The sequence below is a fragment of the Lemur catta genome, chromosome 10 (assembly GCF_020740605.2).
Source record: "Lemur catta isolate mLemCat1 chromosome 10, mLemCat1.pri, whole genome shotgun sequence".
NCBI classification, from domain to species: domain Eukaryota; kingdom Metazoa; phylum Chordata; class Mammalia; order Primates; family Lemuridae; genus Lemur; species Lemur catta.
Genome location: NC_059137.1, coordinates 7214002 through 7230191, shown reverse-complemented (window position 1 = coordinate 7230191; position 16190 = coordinate 7214002). Strand labels below are relative to the sequence as shown.

General features: G+C 49.5%; 1 protein-coding gene and 1 non-coding gene across 9 annotated transcripts in view; one reads left to right on the top strand and one right to left on the bottom strand.

The window, feature by feature from the left end:
* Positions 1–8731: 8731 nt before the first annotated feature.
* The window catches only part of ODF2 (outer dense fiber of sperm tails 2), a 37466-nt gene continuing 30007 nt past the window's right edge, over positions 8732–16190 (top strand). Inside the window, exons 1-5 of one of the 8 annotated variants that reach the window (XM_045563289.1) lie at positions 8891–8978; positions 9977–10211; positions 11925–12015; positions 12920–13036; positions 13310–13435. In XM_045563289.1, the coding sequence (XP_045419245.1) occupies positions 10180–10211; positions 11925–12015; positions 12920–13036; positions 13310–13435 (366 nt within the window). In that variant the 5' untranslated portion in view covers positions 8891–8978; positions 9977–10179. Of the gene's footprint in view, positions 8979–9976; positions 10212–11924; positions 12016–12882; positions 13037–13309; positions 13436–16190 lie in introns of those variants that run through there. The other 7 variants (XM_045563287.1, XM_045563286.1, XM_045563293.1 and 4 more) reach the window with 7 other exon arrangements.
* Positions 14995–15099, bottom strand: LOC123646728. Its single transcript, XR_006737989.1, has one exon. It is a non-coding gene; the product is annotated as a U6 spliceosomal RNA (small nuclear RNA).

Here is a 16190-nt window from a genome sequence, read left to right as displayed (position 1 = left end):
TCTTCACTTGTGCGTCTGGAGCCCTGGCTTCAGGGAGGGGGCCAGGACGGGCCCCTCCCCTGGGGAGATCCAGGGTTCCCCTCTGGCCCTAACCAGTGTGGCCGCCAGAGGGCGCGGTGACCGAGCCTGGACCTGGGACAGGGCGCCCTCTGCTGGTTCGGGGCCAACAACGGGAGGGGAGCAGGAGGATGTCGCCGCGCTGAGGCTGGGCGACCCGCAGCAACGCCGCGTTCTGCCGCTCCCCACAGGGCCGAGCTTCTGGGCCCAGCAGCGGTTCCGACGCCTGCGCCCTGCGGCCGGAGGGCGGGGGAGATGTGCTTTGGCCGCGGCTGCCAGCAGGGCAGGACTGTGGCGCTGGTATCTCTAGGCCTCCTCAGAGGAGCCCCTTTGCCATCCCTCTTCCAGGGCAGCCCCTCGACTTCCTCGCGGGAGCACCCCAGTCCTGGCAGAGTCCCACAGGCACCCCCTGAGGCTGGGCTGTCCCTCGGCTCTGTCCTGGGGGTGAGGGCTAGGGCCTGGCGTGACTTTGAGAAGGACTCGGGGCTTTGTTCCTTCCAGATGGCTGTGACCTCCAGCAAGTCACTTCTCTTCAGGCTTCAGGTGTCCCCTTCTTTCATTCAGTTAGCGTTTATTGAGCACCTCCTATAGATCTGTGAAGAAAACCGACAAAAACATCGCTGAGCTCATTAAGCTGACATTCTAGTGAGGGAGACAGACAGAAACAAGTAAGGAAATATTGAGCGTGTTAATTGCTATAGAGAAAAATGAGGAAGGGGGACAGCAAGGAAGATCTCAGAAGTTAACACCTGAACAAAGACTTGAAGGAGGTGAGGGGGCAAGCCTTTGGGAGATCTGAAGGAAGAGCATTCCAGACCAAGGGGGCAGCATAAGCAAAGGTCCTGAGGCAGGAGTAGGACTGGCAGTTTGGAAAGACAGGAAGAGCCACTGTGGCTGGAGCAGAGTGAGCCAGGAGGAGCCCATGTCTGGAGATGATATAGACAAGGTCAGGGCCAGAGCAGGAAGGGCCTTGACGGCCACTCTGAGATGAAGCCACTAGAGAGTTGGGGACAGAGAAGTAACATGATCTAACTTATATTTTTACATGATCACCATGGCTACTGTGCTGAAAATGAACTATAAGTGGGTCTAGGGAAGAAACAGGGAGATGGGTTAGGAACCCACTGTGATAACTCAAGCGAGACTTGGTGCCTCAGGGCAGGGTAGCAGAGGGGTGGTGAGAAGGTCCAGCCAACAGAACTTCCAGAGGAGGCAAGGAATTGAGGATGATGTTAGGGTTTCTGGCTGAAATTACTAAACTGTCATTAACTGAAATGGGAAGAGTATGGGTAGGGCTGATTTGAGGCAGATCAAAAGTTCAGATGCTTAAATTTGAGATCCAGGGAGCATGTCAAGTAGTAGTTGGATGCACAAGTCTGGGGTTCATGGCACCAGTCTGGGGGAGCATAATGCTTTTGAGGTTCTTTTTGCATGTTTCGCTATTACAGTCCTTTTTACGGCTGAGTAGTCTATTGTATATGGCTCTTCCACAATGTATGTATCCGTGGATCATTGGTAGACATTTGGGTTTTTCCAGTTTGGGGCTGTTATGAATAGAGCTCCTGTAAATATCTGGGCACAAGTCTTTGTGTGAACGTGTTTTCATTTCTTCAACCTAGGAGAGAAATGGTTGGGCCAAGAGATAAGTGTAAGTTTATAAGACTTTGCCAAGCCACTTGGAAATATTTTAAACCCTGTTTAGCTGATGGCTTTTCTAAAAATCTGCTCCCTGATTTTTTTTAAATAGCAAGTAGTACCTTCTCTTGTAAACTTGAATTGTAATTGCGTCTGGGCTCCCCAGCTGCTGCAGGGAATGGGCTGTCCACCCCTTTGCTAAGCGACGCCAAGCTGCTGACTTTCCTGAGCTCCTTGGTCTCTTTTTAAAGTTATTTGCTTCCTCCCTCACTGTCACGTTGCCAAGAGAAAGACCACAGACTGTGGAGTGGGGTCCACATGTGTTGTGGTCTTGACATCTCATGGGAGCTATGTGACCTTGGGCATGTTTCTTAGCCTCTCTAAACCTTCATTTCTCCATCTGCAATTGGAGACAACACTGCCTTGTGGCGTACAGGTGATGCATAGTGAGTGCTATTTGATCATCTGCTCTTGTTCAGAGCCAGGAGTGAGAGCGCTTTCTGCTTCAAGGAACCAAAAAGCACAGATCAAACTGGCTTGAACAATAAGGACAAGTAGCGGCTGACACAGTGCAGAGTCCAAAGGTGAAGTGGGCTGCAGGGTTGACCTGCTCTCTCCTTCCTCAAGGGTCACTTGGGCCCGTGTGCTGGCTTCATTCTCAGTCTGCTGCCATTCCAATATCATGCCCTGGACCAGAACCACATCTGGTGGAAAGAAGAGGATCACTTCTAGATGTTCTCCCAGAAAGAACCCCAGCCAGACTCCCCACCTGAGCCCAAATTGAGTCACATGCCCATTTCCGAACCAAGTGTTGACAATCACTGACAAGGGAGTGGTACTACCCTCAGACCAACCAGACTCATCCTCAGAGCCAGGCTGGGGTCAGCCTCCTCTGCAGCTGTGTGCCGGGGCAGCTGTGGCAAGTGAACTAATGATGTTGATCACCACCAGCTTCAGGGCAGCTGGGTAGGGCCCCTGGTGGCCTGTGTGGGCAGGGTCCTGTGTCATGTCCACAGTTTCTGCGAACAGTGAGCATGTTCTAACAAGCTAGCATGGCCAACGTGGTTTTCTACACCCTGCACGTCTGCTTGAGCAGCCAGCTGCAGAGGGCACCACTGCCTATCCTGGACAGGGGGCCCATGGACCTATTGCTAGAAGAGTTTTGTCCCATGTGCCCAAGATGAAGAGCCTGCAGCCCAGGTGCAGCTGGTCCAGGGAAGAGAACGCTGGTGTGCACAGCTCCCAGTGGTGTTTCCCAGCTCCATCTTCACAAAGTTCAATGCCCCTGTCTGCTTGCAGCTGACCTGTCCTTTTATAGGCATCTGTGACAGCTTTAAGGATGCATGCATGTGTTCTGCAAATTAGAGCTTAACCTTATTCTGAGACACTTGACATGGAAAACTTGCCATTGGATTCAAAATCTATTTACAATTCCATGGGAATTTCAACATTCCATTTGTCAATAAATAAAGGGAGGCATTGTTCAAGTCTTTAAATGCAATTCAACTATTAGGAAACTTTGAATGGTTAAAAATGGTCCAAATTTTATATCACCTGCTTTTGTGAACAAAGTTTCTCACTATTATTGACCATTAAGAATTTTTTTTTTTTTTTTTTGAGACAGAGTCTCACTTTGTTGCCCGGGCTAGAGTGAGTGCCATGGCGTCAGCCTAGCTCACAGCAACCTCAAACTCCTGGGCTCAAGCGATCCTACTGCCTCAGCCTCCCGAGTAGCTGGGACTACAGGCATGCGCCACCATGCCCGGCTAATTTTTTCTATATATATTTTTAGTTGTCCAGATAATTTTTATTTCTATTTTTAGTAGAGACAGGGTCTCGCTCAGGCTGGTCTGGAACTCCTGACCTCAAGCGATCCACCTGCCGCGGCCTCCCAGAGGACTAGGATTACAGGCGTGAGCCACCGCGCCCGGCCTCATTAAGAAATTTTGAAGAGACCACCATTACAAAGCCTTTGTTCCCCTGCAAAAAAGTTATTTTTGAGAATTGTGTGTAGCCATTTCAAACATGAAACCTGATATAAAAAGTTATTTTCATGGAAGCAAGCTCACGTTTCATGTTTAAGAATTTGAAAATTTTTTTTCCCACAGAGTCTCACTCTGTCACCTTGGGTAGAGTGCAGTCGTGTCATCATAGCTCACTGCAACCTCAAACTCCTGGGCCCAAGCGATCCTCCTGCCTCGGCCTCCGAGTAGCTGGGACTACAGGTGCGCCACGACACCAGGCTAATTTTTCTGTTTTTTTAGTAGAGTTGGGATCTTGGCCTTGCTCAGGCTGGTCTCAAACTCTCCTGAGCTCAAGCAGTCCTCCAGCCTTGGCCTCCCAAAGTGCTAGGATTATAGGTGTGAGCCACCTTGCCAGCCTGAAAATGTTTTATTTGGAGGTTTTATACAAAATTGAGCCTTATTGTCTTCTCTAATACTTTATGTTATAGTTTCCAATCACAATATATGTTATGAAGAAAGTGTAAATTTTCAAGTCTCCCACGTGCCTTGACCCCTCTCCAGACTCCCCAGATGCTGTGCAAATGTTTTTGTTTTCTCTGTGCCTGCTGTGAGGAGGTTGGGAAGCCTTGTCCCAGGGCACACACTTTGCCTGCGGGAGTCCCGGACAACTGAAACAAAGTGAGGAGGAGAAGTGAGAGGGTAGGAATGAGGGTCTGGGTGAGAACCCCACCCACTCCTCCTCCTCCTGGCTGACTGCTTCTAATTTGTTCTGCCCCCTCCAAGGTCAGTACAGTTGTGTACAAGCCAAGACACAGGGGCTTTCTGATGAGTGCACAGCAGCTGCTTTTGTCTCTTGGCCATTTGCCATCTGTTTTGCCTGCTCTGGGAAGTTTTTGTCTCCCTTGTGGTTTCTCCACTGAATTGTAGATGCTGGAGAAGAGCCCTCCCCAGACAGGGGCAGTCCCTGAAAACCCTGGTGTGGTCCTGCTAGCCACGGCACAGGCCCCACGGTCAGAGAAAGCTGGTTTGAGTTCTGGCTCTGTGACCTTGGGCAAGTGACTTGACCTTTCCCTAGCCTCAGTTTTCTGTTCTGTAAAATGGAGTGAGCACACATGCCAACCTCACAGGATGTTGTGAGGATTCATCAAGCTAGTGCAGGTAAGCTCAGTGCCTGGCACAGAGGGAGAACTTCACTGATGGTCACAGGCACGAGGGTGGCCCTCCAGACAATGACACAGTGATTTGGGATGGACTTGGGAGGTCTGCCTGAGTCAGAAGAAAGAGAGGGGAACACTGGAAACATTTGGTCTAACTTCAGTTTACTTCTGACAATTTTGTGTGACCTTGGGCCAGGCCCTTCTCTTCTTCCTCTAGCCTCAGTTTCCCCTTTTGGAGAAATGAAGAGGATCTGGGGGGGGGCAGTGACACTTGCCTGTATTCCCAGTACTTGGAAGGCTGAGGTGAGAAGATCACTGAGCCCAGGAGTTTGAAGCCAGCCTGGGCAACATAGTGAGACCCTATCTCTTAAAAAAAAAAAATTGAAGTGGCATGGCTAGTTTTGTTCTCCCAGATCCCTCCCCATGGTCTGGAAAGTGGTTCCTAAACTTGAGCATGCATCTGAATCCCCTGGAGAACACAGATTGCTGGGCTCCACTCCCAGAGTAAGTCTGGGATGGGGTCAGAGAATCAGAATTTCATTTTTCTTTTTTTTTTAGAGACAGGGTCTTGCTCTGTTACCCAGGCTGGAGTGCAGTGGCACAATCCTCCTGTCTGTCTCCTGAGTAGCAAGGACTACAGACTCGTGCCACCATGCCTAGCTAATTTACAATTTTTTTGTAGAGATGGGGTTTTGCTAAATTTCTCAGAGTGGTCTGAAACTCTTGGCCTCAAGTGATCCTTGAGGTCACTTGGCTTCCCAAAGTGCTGGGATTATAGGCATGAGCTACTGTACCAGGCTGAGAATTTGCATTCTAACAAGTTCCCTGGTGATGCTGATGCTGTGGTCTGGGAGCCATGCTTTTAGAACCACTGGTTGGGGCAGATGTAGAACCAGGACTCTCAGCTGAGCCCAGTGTCCATCTGACCTCAGAGGCCAAGACAGCCACGCCTTGAAAGGGCCTGGGAGAATGTTCTCTCCCAGCTCCTCTACCCAAGATCTGAAATCGCTCAAGTCACCTGAAAAAAAAAAGCCAGACCCACTTTGAAGCACAGATTCTTTCTTCCCAGGGCAGTGCTGTGGCAGTTGTGGCAGGGCCCCGGAGGAGGTGTTCCTGGATGGAAACAGCTCGTCATCAGGCCCTGCAGAGCCCTGCAGGGTCGGGGCCCAGTGCTGAGGCTGGCAGCACCTCCTTCACCCCTGATTATCTCTAAAGAGAGAAGCCCACGTTCATTGTAGAAATTTGGAAAAATAAAACTAGGAAAACAGAGTCGCCAGTGTTAACATTTTGAGATAGTGCCTTCTGGTTTGAAATAATTATTTAATCACTTTCCTTTCTTAAGCAGGGTGGTGGCTCCATTAGTATTTACTACACATCTTTATTTTATTTATTTATTTATTTATTTTTTGAGACAGAGTCTCACTCTGTTGCCCAGGCTGAAGTGCTGTGGCATCAGCCTAGCTCACAGCAACCTCAAACTCCTGGGCTCAAGCGATCCTCCTGCCTCAGCCTCCTGAGTAGCTGGGATTACAGGCATGTGTCACCATGCCCGGCTAATTTTTTCTATATATATTTTTAGCTGTCCATATAATTTCTTTCTATTTTTAGTAGAGACGGGGTCTCGCTCTTGCTCAGGCTGGTCTTGAACTGCTGAGCTCAAACAATCCACTTGCCTTGGCCTCCCAGAGTGCTAGGGTTACAGGTGTGAGCCACCGCGCCCATCCTTACTACACATCTTTAAACTGAACATATACATTACGTTGTGGGTTGAATTGTGTCCTCTCCAAATTCATATGTGGAAGACTTAACCCCTAATACCTCAGAATGTGACCTTATTTGGAAACAGGGTCATTGTAGATGTAATCGGTTAAGATGGGACCCTACTGAAGTAGGCTAGGCCCCTAATCCAATGTATCTGGTGTCCTTAAGGAAACGGGGAGTTTGGACACAGGCACACCCTGGGAGAAAGCCATATGCGGACTGGGGTTACGCTGCCAAGGAACTACCAGAAGTCAGGACAGAGTCAGGAACGAACCCTTCCCTGGTGCTTTCAGAGGGAGCATGGCCCTGCAGACACCTTGATCTTGTGCTTCCAGTCTCCAGAACTGTGAGACAATACAATTCTGTTGATCAAATGTTTGGGGTACTTTGTTGTGGCAGCCCTGGCAAACTAGGTCTAGTTTACAACTAGAAAACATGGTCCAGCAATCCAAAGTAATATCAGAATAACTCAAGTTCTTTATTTGTATTTCTCAAACACCACAAAAGGGACAGACCACAGCTATACTTCGTAAAATTTCCCTTTTCTTCCTCATCCCATGTCCTTCACATACTACAGGTGTACCTGAACCTCTGTCTTCACCACTACTTCTCCACTACCTCCTTGTTCCCTGTCTTCTAAGGAGCTTTTCCTCCTTCTTCTCACCCAGCTTGTGTGTGTGTGTGTGTGTGTGTGTGTGTGTGTGTGTGTGTGTGTGTGTTGGGAGCACGAGTGGCCCCTTAATGCTGCCCATTCTCAGATCATCCATCCCAAAAGCCCAAAGAACTGCACTGGCAGGGAAAGACCCTCGTCAGATGGTGGGGAGAGAATAAAACTACACATGCAAATCCCTTTAGTGGAGGGGGAGAAGCTTTAATCATTTCGTCTGGTTACATTAGAATGGTTGGCAGCAGGCACTTTGGAGACTGGATGGGATATGTTGGTCTTAGTGCACCTCAAACTGGGTTTGGTACATAGTAGAGATTTAATAAATATTGGTTTAATGAATGTAAGAGCACTGGGAAGTAATCAACAATTCTGTCTTGGGTGTAACAAGGGTATTTGACAGGGATGTTTGACCTAGGCCTTGAAGCAAGAAGCTTATCTTAGGCAGCAAGAGGCACATCTCTGCTCTGGAAGGGGGACTTAAGGGTGAAGGATGTTCAAGATGAGAGAGGGTGGGGAGAAGTTTGAAGGAATTCCACTTGATGACTTTATTTTTCTCTCTGAAAAAGGAGAACTGGGAGTATAGAATGGGGAAGGGACAAAGGTTTGGAAAAGCCACGTTGGGAGGGTCTAGGTACAAATAGAACAATTCCTGGACAGTGTCTGGGGCTCAGCTGAGGGTGGAGGCAATGATTTGTGGATTTGGTCTTTGCAGAGCCTCAGATGGTTGGGTTCCAATAGGGATTGGGGATTCCTCAATTCATTTTCAGGGTGAATGGATCAAGGGAGCAGAGGACTGCCTAACACTGAAGAACAAATATGTCCTGCATTAGACTGTGAGAATGAAGGCAGAAAAACAGGTTCTGCTTGGGAAGGGGAGAGCTGGGCTGCAGGAGTTCAGATCGAACAGTTGTGTGGCACCCCGGGTGCACAGCTGAGGGTCACTGGAGATAAGGAGGTCAAGGAACTGAGGCCTGGTTGGCCCAGAGGTTGGCAAAGTCTCCCAGAATCCAGGGCGGCACCATAAGCCACGTGACAGCCCCCCAGGATTGGTTGACAGGGAAGCATATTTGAGAAGATGGCGGCCCAGCGAGAACCTCATCAGAGTAGGTCTGTACACAGCGCCGCATACAGTGTGCAGGAGGGCGGGGAAGAGCAAAGGGAATGCCGATGTTTCCTTCGCTTGGACAAAGAGGCTAAGTGGGAAGGGGAAAGAGTCACTGCATTAACAGTGGACTAGGGACAGGGCTGGATTTCCAGGAGCCGTGCGCAGCTCCAGCCTCTGTGAGCCCTCTCTGGGCCTAGTGTCCCAGTATGGCTCAAAGGGAGCGCGGCAGAGCGACAGTGCTCCCGTGAGGTATGGGAGTGAGCGGCAAACATGGCGCACGGGGAAGCCTGTACTTGAACGGCCGGGCAACACCCCGCAAGGCCCGCTGGAGGCGTCGCGCCTCCATGGAGACAAGCCGCGTGGCCCGGAAGTGGGCGGGGCTCCCGGCGGGGCGGGGCATCTGTGACGCCAGGGGCTGGGCCTAAATGGCGAAACCCGAGCGGCTCACGGGGGGGTTTGAACTGGCCAATGGGCGAGCTGCCGACCGGGTGTCGGAAAAGGAGGCGGAAGCGGGGAGGAGCCGCCGCCAGAGCCGGACTGCATCCGCCGCGGCGTCTCCATGGCACGGCCCTGGCCTCCGACTTCAACGACTTCATAAGGAGGCGTTTCTGGGCGCAGCCGTGTCGCTCCTGGTGAGAGGCCGCCGCTGGGCCCGGTCCCCGCGGGGGCGATCGCCCCGCTCCTGCACCCCCGGCGCGGTCGGCCCAGCCGGGTTCGTCCGGGTGGCGCCCGCCTCCAGCCCCCTGGCGCGCTCGCTCGTCCCTCTCTTGTCAGAATCTGGCCCCCGCCCCGCCCACCGGCGCGGGGCTTCTCCTCCCGCTAACGGGCGGGCCGGCCGCCTCCCTCCTCTCCTGGCCGCCGGCAGGGCTCTGCCCCCTCCTCTGCCGCCCTCAGGCAGGGCTTCGCCCTTCTCTCTATGGGCAGAAACTGGTCCCCTCCTACTCGCTGGTGGGTGGCGGTCCCTTCTCTCCACCGACGGAGGCTGGCCCTTCGTCCTCCTGCCCGCCGGCGGGCATCGTCTGGTCCGCCTCTTCCTCCCTTCGGGCTCCGCACAGCAGTTATTCGCCCGGTCCTCGCAGGCAGCGCTTTCCTCCGGGCACCGCCTCCAGGCCGCCTGGGACCTCACCTGGGTCCTGCCCGCTGCCCGCCCAGCCTGGTGTCTGACCCTCCCTAGCTCGGATGTTCAGCCCCAGCTGCGCTGGGGAGGGCTTTCCCCCTGCAGTCGGGGGTACCGGGCTCGCGGCGGGGCGCCCTTGTCCCCTTGTAGTCTCTGCTCCTCCCTCCTTCAAATACTATTGGTCCTCTCCGATACCTATTCTGCCGGGAACGCCCCCTCTCCTAGGAGACAGTTGCCCTGGCCCCGCCCGGAATACCCTTCCAGCTCCCTTTGCGGGTTCTGGCCCCTTAGGGCCCATTTGGGGCCTAGCGGTTCTCTCCACGGACCCTGGCCAGCACCTCAGGTTTTCCCCTGGTAGCCACCCACCCTCCTTCCCGGGTGGTGGGGTCCAGGCATGGAAGTCCCTTTCTTTGTTTGTAGTTCCACCCCCCTCCCTCCCCCGGGAGGGGAGCTCCTGCCGCCCCCACCACCCGCAGGTCGCTCAGCCTCTCCTATCTCCCCCCACTTTGGCAGGACAGTTGCTGTGCGACTTGGACAGTAGAGGATCGCCTCCCAAGTTTTCATCCAACTGCCACCCCCAAAGCTTCCACCCTCCTCCCCTCAGAGAGGACGTTTGATGCCGGGTCCCTGAGATTCTCATTGACAAGCCCCTCTGGGTCCCCCTGAGCAGAGCCTGCTGACCCAATTGCCCACCTTTGCGGCTTTGATGCCTAGCCATGTCTGCCTCGTCCTCAGGCGGCTCCCCCAGGTACTACCGACGTGGGGGGGGCACCTCCGCTGTAGGGCAGGGAAAGGTGGTCAGGGGTCCCCAGACCAGGCTCGCTGAAGGCTCTCTTTTTCAGCTTCCTTGTTTTGTGTATTGAAAGTGTGGACTAAAACATTTTAAAATCATTTCTATAGGGAAGGAGGAAAGAAATCACACACAATATCCCATCGTTGCCTCCTTCACTCTTTCCCTGTCCAGGTGCCCCAGCTTCTTGCTAGCAAACAAGGTCACCCTTGTTGTCGTCAGTGGAGTACTAGGTTCAGAGCCTTTTTTTTTTTTTTTTTTGAGACAGAGTCTCGCTCGGTTGCCCGGGCTAGAGTGAGTGCCGTGGCGTCAGCCTAGCTCACAGCAACCTCAGACTCCTGGGCTCAAGCAATCCTACTGTCTCAGCCTCCCGAGTAGCTGGGACTACAGGCATGTGCCACCATGCCCGGCTAACTTTTTTTTCTATATATATTTTAGTTGGCCAGATAATTTCTTTCTATTTTTAGTAGAGACGGGGTCTCCCTCTTGCTGGTCTCGAACTCCTGACCTCGAGCGATCCACCCGCCTCGGCCTCCCAGAGTGCTAGGATTACAGGCGTGAGCCACCGCGCCCGGCCCCAGAGCCTTTTTGAAAGGACTGGTGTAAATAAATCACGGTCATGTAGAAGGTGGTTGTGGCAGTTAGGAGGTGTTGATGGAATCCAGGTGGTTTGACAGGAAGCACACTGAGGAAGAGATTTGCCAAAGCTATTGGCTTTAAGTGAACAACAGTGTTCTAAACTAGGAGGGGAAAGAAACCTGTCTTCTTAGTTTCTGTATTTCTTGGTTAAATGATTGGCAGGGCTCAATAAATATATATTTTTTATTTTTTTTTTTAAATCAAGGTGTGATATAGAAATAGCAAAATGCATACTGAAGTGCTCATGTGTTTTTACCTCCCCAAGCATTTGTGGGGAGAGTATGGTGATAATCTGGGGCTGTCAGGAGGCAAAGGGATGGATCAAATGATTATTCCAGTGCCTTCCCATCTTGGAATTCTGGGATATACTGCTGCCAGATTTTAGAGCAGATTAAACTTTTATTGTCTTTGCAAATCTGCTGAAGGGGCTGTACGGTATATGTGTAAGCAAGGTAAATTGCACATGGCATTAAACCAAATCTGCTGCTTAGGAGTTCAAAGGGTAGCAAGTGGACTGTTTTGGAAAATAGATACTTTTTCATCCTGTTAGGTGAATATTTGAACCTTAATTTGGAGAGGTTGAGTCATAGTGACTTGTTCCTGAGCCTAATGCTCTGTCTTTTTATGTCAGTCATTCACTGAGCATTTCTCCAGGGTCGTCTCTGCCCCAGGCACTGTCCTGGGCACTTCCACCCTCGGCCAGACTAGCACCTTGGTTGCTCCCTCACGTGCTGCCTGCTTTCTATCACCTGACAGGATGACAGCTAGGCTTTTCAGTGAAGGTCACAATATGTGTGATGCGGTGGCAGGTTAAAAGGCCAGCATGTGAGTGCTCATCAACCTGTTTCCATCCCACTGCTGGGCACACCATGCGTGTCTGGTTCTCGTCTAAAGGGAGCCAAGGAATTCCAGGCTGGTTCTCCCAGCCGTGAACTTGTTAGCTACCATATGCAGGGTGTAATTTTGGGAGATCTAAGAAATAAGAGAGCCCTAGTGTTTTGCTTATAATCTGGTTCTTGTGCCCGGGTGCAGGTTTCCATCGTGTGGGAAGAACGGAGTAACGAGTCTCACGCAGAAAAAAGTCTTGAGAACACCTTGTGGCGCACCCAGTGTAACTGTGACGGTAGGTGACTGCTCATAGAGCAGCCCTCTCTGGTCTATGACCCTGCCAAAAAAGCTTCTGCACACCTTTTCTAGGAGCTGCCTTACCTGCCGGGCACCACTGTGGCCTAGTTGCTCTGCTAGCTGCTGTTATGCACATACTGCTGATTTCTTCTTTTTTTGGTCTGTGGTAAGGCTGCCAAGTGTGAGGAGATTGTCTTGACCTTATCCTTCCAGGCAAATCCTAAAATCTTTAAAACAGATTTTCAAATAAATACATAGATAAAATAAAGGAAAAGAAAAAGAAGAGAAAAACATTTAAAAGAATGGGGGATGGATGGGACCTGGTAGTGGGTGAGGGATATGTAGCTAGGGTTTTGCCCTGCCTGTGTTTTCTTTAGAATCTATACAGCCTTCTCACCCTTGGCATTTCCTCCAGCTTTCTGTTTCCACAGTCTTTCACCTGCCTGCTGTCTGGTTTCTTCTGCATCCTACCCATTTTGTGTGTTTCCCATGCTAATCTGCATGTCCTGTTGAGATTACTGGGTAGAAGGATCCACCTGCTTTCCAGCTGTGCTACACTAAACCCAAGGAGGAGCTATGCATTCCAGCAGGCTCAGAAGGAGATTCAGTTTTGAGGCCCCTGGGGTCTGGGTGTGGACTCTCTTGTAGAACTGGTGGGTCTCGCAGACCCCTCTCATGAGTGGCCCTGGGTCTCCCTGGTGGTCTTCAGCTGGGATCTCTGCGGAGCCTGCTGAATGATACTCCTGCCTTGGTGCCTTCCTGCATGCCAGTAGTTAGTAGCTGTCCTGCTCGCTTGGTGGCTAGGCTTTTGGTGGCCCCCAGAGGCTGTGAGCTCTATTTTTATGCCGAGTTTACTCATTCACAGATCAACCATTTTTCTGTTGTCCTCCCCTGCCTGCCAGAAGCGAACCATGAGGGACCGCTCTTCAACTCCCCCCTTACATGTTCACGTGGATGAGAACACCCCTGTCCACGTCCATATAAAAAAATTCCCGAAACCATCAGCGACCAACAGCCAGGTAGGAGCACGCCAGTGGGGCGAGGTAACAGCTGTGGACCAGAGTGATACTTTTCAACCCAGCCTCCTCGAGCTTCTGACTCCAGAGGTTTGGGACACAAACACTCTCTTTCAGAGGTCAGTTACCTGGTTGAAAGGTAGGCAGGCCTGTCATCTAGAAGCGGCAGAGTAACTTTAGCAGAGGCTCCCTTGCAGAGTTGGAGGTAGATGCCACCAGAGTGACACCGTGGCTAGCTGGATGTAAAAGTGACCCTGAGTTTGTCCCTTTCCACAGAAATCTCATAAGCGAGGAATGAAAGGGGACACCGTGAATGTGCGGCGGAGTGTCCGGGTGAAAACCAAGGTACCTTGGATGCCCCCTGGAAAATCATCTGCCCGGCATGTGGGATGCAAGTGGGAGGTAGGCTCATTCTTGTTCAGGCTTTTCTTCTCGGACTGGTCAGATTCTAGCAGGCCTCAAGTTCGGTATGATTCAGAGTCAGCTGTAGCTATTGGGACATCCAAACAGGCCCTGTTTACTGAGCACCTTGCTAAACCCGGAAAGTATGTGTCTCTTCTTGAGTCCTTACAACACTGCTATGTAGTAGGTCCTGCTGTTCCAATGTAGAGATGAGGAAACCAAGGATCAGAGAAGGTAGCAGAGCTGGAGTTAGCACTCATTCTAGAGGCTGTACTCGTAGCCTCTCTGCTTTTCGTATGGGGAGCCACATATATTTTCCTATGTAACTGTTATAGTATCTGAAGCATAATTTAAAAAATACATACCAGAATATACATATCCAAGAAAGCATCACCTGTTTTAAGGTTGTCCCCATAACAGACTATACACGTATTCCATAGAAACCATCAAAACTACTTTTTGGAACAACCTCTTGCCTTCAGTATTAGTGGCCAGGAGAACTGGTGTCTTTTTTTAGCCACCTCTCAACATGTTTTGCTTATCCGCCTATCCATCCATCCATCCATCCATCCACCCGTGCAATGATTTATGCAGCATACATTTATTGAGAGTTGCATCAGGCACTACTGGACATTGTTACAGCTGCAAAACAGACAGATGTGCCCTCCTTATGCTTCCATTCTGGTCAATCACAATGAAAAAGCTCAATGATAAGACAAGGCGAAAAGTCTTTTGGCCATGTTTTAGATAAGATCCCATTATTAGGACAAGTAAAGAACTTGGGACTACTTTAAGGGAATGATGCCTGACCTATTTGAAGATTTAGTCTTTTTCTTATAGTTTATTACTTTTAAAATTAGAGATCAGGCTGGGTACAGTGGTGCACGCCTATAGTCCCAGCTACTCAGGAGGCTGAAATTGGAGGATTGCTCGAACCCAGGAGTTTGAGGCCAGCCTGGGCAACATCAAGACCAACCCCATCTCAAAAAAAAATTAGAAATCAAAAACAAAAGTAATTCTCTGAAGTTGATAATCATACCTGATAGTTTCAGCTCCCCAATTTACCAATTTATCCCTAAGAGACAAAAGAAAGTATATGGGGGGGTGTCCTTGGGAATAAATGGAAAGTGTTCTGACCACTATAAGAAACTGCAAGAAGGATTAGAATTAAAATGCTGTCTTACGTTTTTTAGTATGTATACCTACTAGTATGTATACTAACAATCTGTGAAATATAAATTAAAAGCAATAATATATATTAATATTTTTAAAAAGACCAATGAGCTATCATTTTTATTAAATGGAAAAAAGTTTAAAAGATTACAAATATCTCATGCCAGCAAGCATACAGGCTATCAATCAACCTTTTTAAACATTTTCGATAGGACTGTGAAACTGATTCAACTGTTCTGGAGGCAGTTTGGCAACACCTATCTAAACATTGATTCTGTAGTTTTTACGTCTAGGAATTTATCCTAAAAAAGTCACATAAGAGTATAGAGATATGTTTATGGATTTTTTGCTATAGCACTGTTTTTTTATTTTTTTTTATTTTTTATAAAAAAGTGGAACGCTTCACGAATTTGCGTGTCATTCTTGCGCAGGGGCCATGCTAATCTCTGTATCGTTCCAATTTTAGTAATATGTGCTGCCGAAGCGAGCACTCTATAGCACTGTTTATAACAGAAAAATTGGAAGCAACCTAAATGTCTATCAGGAGGGTATTGGTTAAATTATAATATATCCATACAATGGAATACCATGCAGCCATACAAAGATTGAGGTAGATATTTATATATGATAGTGAAGCACAGAGATGCACAACATGTGCAGTTTGGCCCTATTTCTGCAGAAAAGGGATGTCTGTGTCTGTGTGTATGCATATGTTTCTATAAGCATACTATTTTCTGGGAGGGCATGCAAGCAGTGGTAAGCAGTGATTACCTCCAGGGTGTGGCAGGCTTTAATGTTTTCTATGGCGTGTTTGAATTTCTTTACAACAAACATAATGTATTTTATAATTAAAAACACTTTTTAAAAAAGTGAAAAGCCCTGGTAGTTTTAAAAGTATACATCAAAGAGATGCTGCTATGCAAATTGACTTCCTGTTGACATGGTTCCTAGGAGTGATGATCCCCTCTGGAAAGCTCAATGCCTGCCTCCAGTCCTGTGGCCACGGAATCCTAGAGATGGAGGGACCAGAGGGGTGACTTGTCCATGCTCTCTCAGCAGCTCAAGCAGTAGCTGTCTTTTCCTGCCCTCTCTCTTGGAGCTGCCCCTTTCCACTTCTCAGTGTCTTCCTGTATACCTGGGTGGCCCTAGCCTGACCCTGTCCATTATAGACAAAAGGAGAAAGGCCCCAGGAGGTGGCAGTTAGGGGTGGATCTGGAAATGGAGACTAGAAGCTGCTGTGTGCATGTGGGATTCTCATTTGATTTCTTAAAACTCTTTCTGATAAGTAAGATCATCTTTGGGAGAAAGGTCTAGGTTTTTTCTTTCCTCTATTATTAAAAGTGATCTATTTTTATTACAGAAATTTTAAAATACTGAAAAATAAGTAATCCCTTGTTATTCTATTACACAAATCTGGCTGCTATGAAGTTTTAAAAACTTCCCGTTGAGCTGGGCACAGTGGTGCATGCCTATAGTCCCAGCTCCCTGGGAGGCTATGGTGCAAAGACAGCTTGAGTCCGGTTCTGGGCTGTAGTACACCATGTTCATGCCTGTGAATTGCCATTGCTCTCCAGCCTGGGCA